Source organism: Myodes glareolus, chromosome 1 (assembly GCF_982192425.1).
Source record: "Myodes glareolus chromosome 1, mMyoGla1.1, whole genome shotgun sequence".
Lineage (NCBI taxonomy): Eukaryota > Metazoa > Chordata > Mammalia > Rodentia > Cricetidae > Myodes > Myodes glareolus.
Window position 1 is genome coordinate 34,707,111 of NC_142026.1, and position 2,787 is coordinate 34,709,897.

Genomic DNA, 2,787 nt, shown 5'->3' on the forward strand with positions numbered 1-2,787 from the left:
TCAGTGTATAAGCTAGGCTTCCACACATGAGGGCTCAGCACAACCTCATGAATTAAATAACTCTGAGGAAATGTCTCTTTCCAGGCCATACCAGCTCATGTGGAAGGATATCAGAGCAGCTACTGGATTTTGCACAAGGGACTGCATTTCAACAACAAGTTCCTGCAGCCTGTTGAACATCCAGCTGTACTAGTGAGATCTTCTCGCTCTTTGCCTCCCCCACTCTCTCTTCAGCTGTCCCCACTCATGGCCAGACCAGTTCACAGAAATGGAAGTCTACCAGCAGTGTCCTTGCAGGGATTTGTGCTGGTTGGATTTGGGGGAAGTGCAGAGACCCAGGTCCTGCTCTTTGCTGGCTTCCTGCCTCTGTACATGCTGACTGTCCTGGGAAACCTCACCATGATCATGGTCATCACACTGGATGCCGGCCTGCACTCCCCCATGTACTTCTTCCTCAAGAACCTGTCCTTCGTTGACCTCTGCCTCTCTTCTGTGATAGTGCCCAATGCCCTGGCCAACATTTTCTCCTCTTCCAAGGTCATCAGCTTTGAGGGATGTGCCACTCAGCTCTTCCTTTTCTCCTTGTTGGCTGCCACCGAAGCTGTCCTCTTAGCTGTGATGGCCTATGACCGCTTCATGGCCATCTGCAGTCCTTTAAGATACTCTGTGAACATGAACCCTGCAACTTGTGCCCGTCTGGTTCTGGGTACCTTCTGTGTTGGCTGCCTGAACTCCATTGTCCAGACCAGCCTCACGTTCCAGCTGCCCTTCTGCAGCTCCAACCACATCAATTCCTTCTTCTGTGATATACCCCCACTGATCAAGCTTGCCTGTGCAGACACAACTCTCAATGAGCTTGTCATGTTTGGTATCTCGGGGTTCATCATTCTGTGTGCTGTTCTTGGGATCGTCATCTCTTATGGCTACATCACAGTGACCATCCTCAGGATGCAGTCAGGTTCAGGGCGGCACAAGGTCTTCTCTACCTGTGGCTCCCACATGACAGCTGTAACCTTGTTTTATGGAACTGGTTTTGCTATATATGTCCAGCCAAGGGGAATGGCATCCATGGAGCAGGGCAAGCTGGTCTCTATCATCTACACCCTGGTGATCCCCATGTTCAACCCCCTCATCTACAGTCTGCGCAACAAGGATGTAAAGAATGCCCTGAGGAGGCTGGGACAGAGACACAGTCTGGTGAAGAAGAGTGGCTGGTGTCATCATCAGGGACTATGCTAGGGTCAGAGAAGAAAAGGATCCTTGGGAGACAGAGTATCTTATGATATATATATATATATATATATATATATATATATATATATATATGTCTACCTATCATGTTTTCTTTGTCATTTCATTTCTTCTTTTTTGTTCATTGCTGTATTCATCCACCCAAATATCCACTCATCTATTTCCCATATAACCTGTCTTTCATGAATATGTATTATTAGGCAGACATTTACAGAATTTGAATAAGGCACATTCATTGCCACCAAATGACCCATAGTTGGAAGAATCCAGAATCCCTTTGATTTGACACAGGACAGAGCACTATGACCGGAACCAGGCTTGGGAACCTTTGTCAACATCTCCCAGTGAAGCTACATAACTGCACATTTCTCTACAACTCTTTCCTTTAGTTTCATCACTGAATCTAACATCACTGTGGTGAGACCTTCCCTCTCTGCTTCTAAAAATGTGACTTTTAGAAGCTGTGTTGACTCATTTTTATATTGATCTAGTAAGAGGATGGCTTTAAAAAAAAGCTCTGCAGGCTTCCTCCTTCATTTTGCAATAGTGCTGCTTCCTCTACCTTCTTCTCATGAAGCTGCTATCCTCATGAGGTATCACACTCTACTGCTGGAGTCCTGGAGAACCAAATGCAATTGACCCTCAGCACATTCTTTACAACTGCAGTCAGGGGTTATAGATGAAGATGTAGGTAGATGCACATTTCTCAAAACCATTAAAACCTGGCCCGGTAAATGTGACAATATCAAGGAGTTAATTTATCCCTCAAGTAATATTGAAGCCTTGGTGAACTCCACTTTACAGTAGCCTGCTGCCCTCTGCACATGAGGATTGCCTGTGTTCCTCCCTGCCCTGTGTGTCTAATTTTATGCTGTTCCTTCCCTGGAGACCTCCAAGGGGACAGGTGATCTGACTTCTAAGCAGGGCTGTTCTTGCTCCCAGTTTCTCTCTCTGAGCATCCAACAGTTCTCCATCCCATAGTCCTTGAGCTGCACACTTCATGCCCTATCATCATCTCCTGGTTTCATACTTATCTGGTCAGTCGTCCTTTCTTTGAGCAGTTCTGGAATACTCTGTTCATTGAATGGCATTAATCTCAACTTCAGTGATCTTTTCTCCCCCAACTTCACTTCCTCTTCCAACTTCACTAGCCTCCAGCTAGAAAGGTGAGTGCAACAGTAAAAGTAACACGGGCCAGGGTGTACCTGTGAGCAGATGAGCGGCTGTCAAGGAAAGCTCACCAACAGTACACTAGAGGATCCCAGGAGACAGCATAATGGATGATCAGTCTAAGGTGCCAGATTTGGAGGAACCAGAGTGATCCCCTGAAGATGTCAGTGGCAGCAGGTGATGTGACTCAACGCTGCCAGTCATGCAGCACAAGTCTTTCTTAAGAACATCCACTCAGCTGTAGGGGTGAGCTCTGTTGAGGAAAAACTAAGGTCTATTAAGAAAAGCAAAATAAGCTGGGCATAGTGGTGCACGCCTTTAATCCCAGTGTTAAGGCGCAGGAGGTAGGGGGGATCTCTGTGAGTT

At 46.5% G+C, this 2,787-nt stretch overlaps 1 protein-coding gene across 1 annotated transcript; it reads left to right on the top strand.

The window, feature by feature from the left end:
- The first annotated feature begins 246 nt into the window (after positions 1–246).
- On the top strand, positions 247–1,239 carry LOC148123294 (olfactory receptor 9S13-like). The gene has a single exon (XM_087907893.1). It carries the CDS (start codon positions 247–249, stop codon positions 1,237–1,239), a length of 993 nt encoding a protein of 330 aa, XP_087764019.1.
- The last annotated feature ends 1,548 nt before the right edge of the window (positions 1,240–2,787 follow it).

Coding starts and splice junctions, on each gene's coding strand:
- LOC148123294 (XM_087907893.1), top strand. CDS start 247: ATGGCCAGACCAGTTCACAGAAATGGAAGTCTACCAGCAGTGTCCTTG.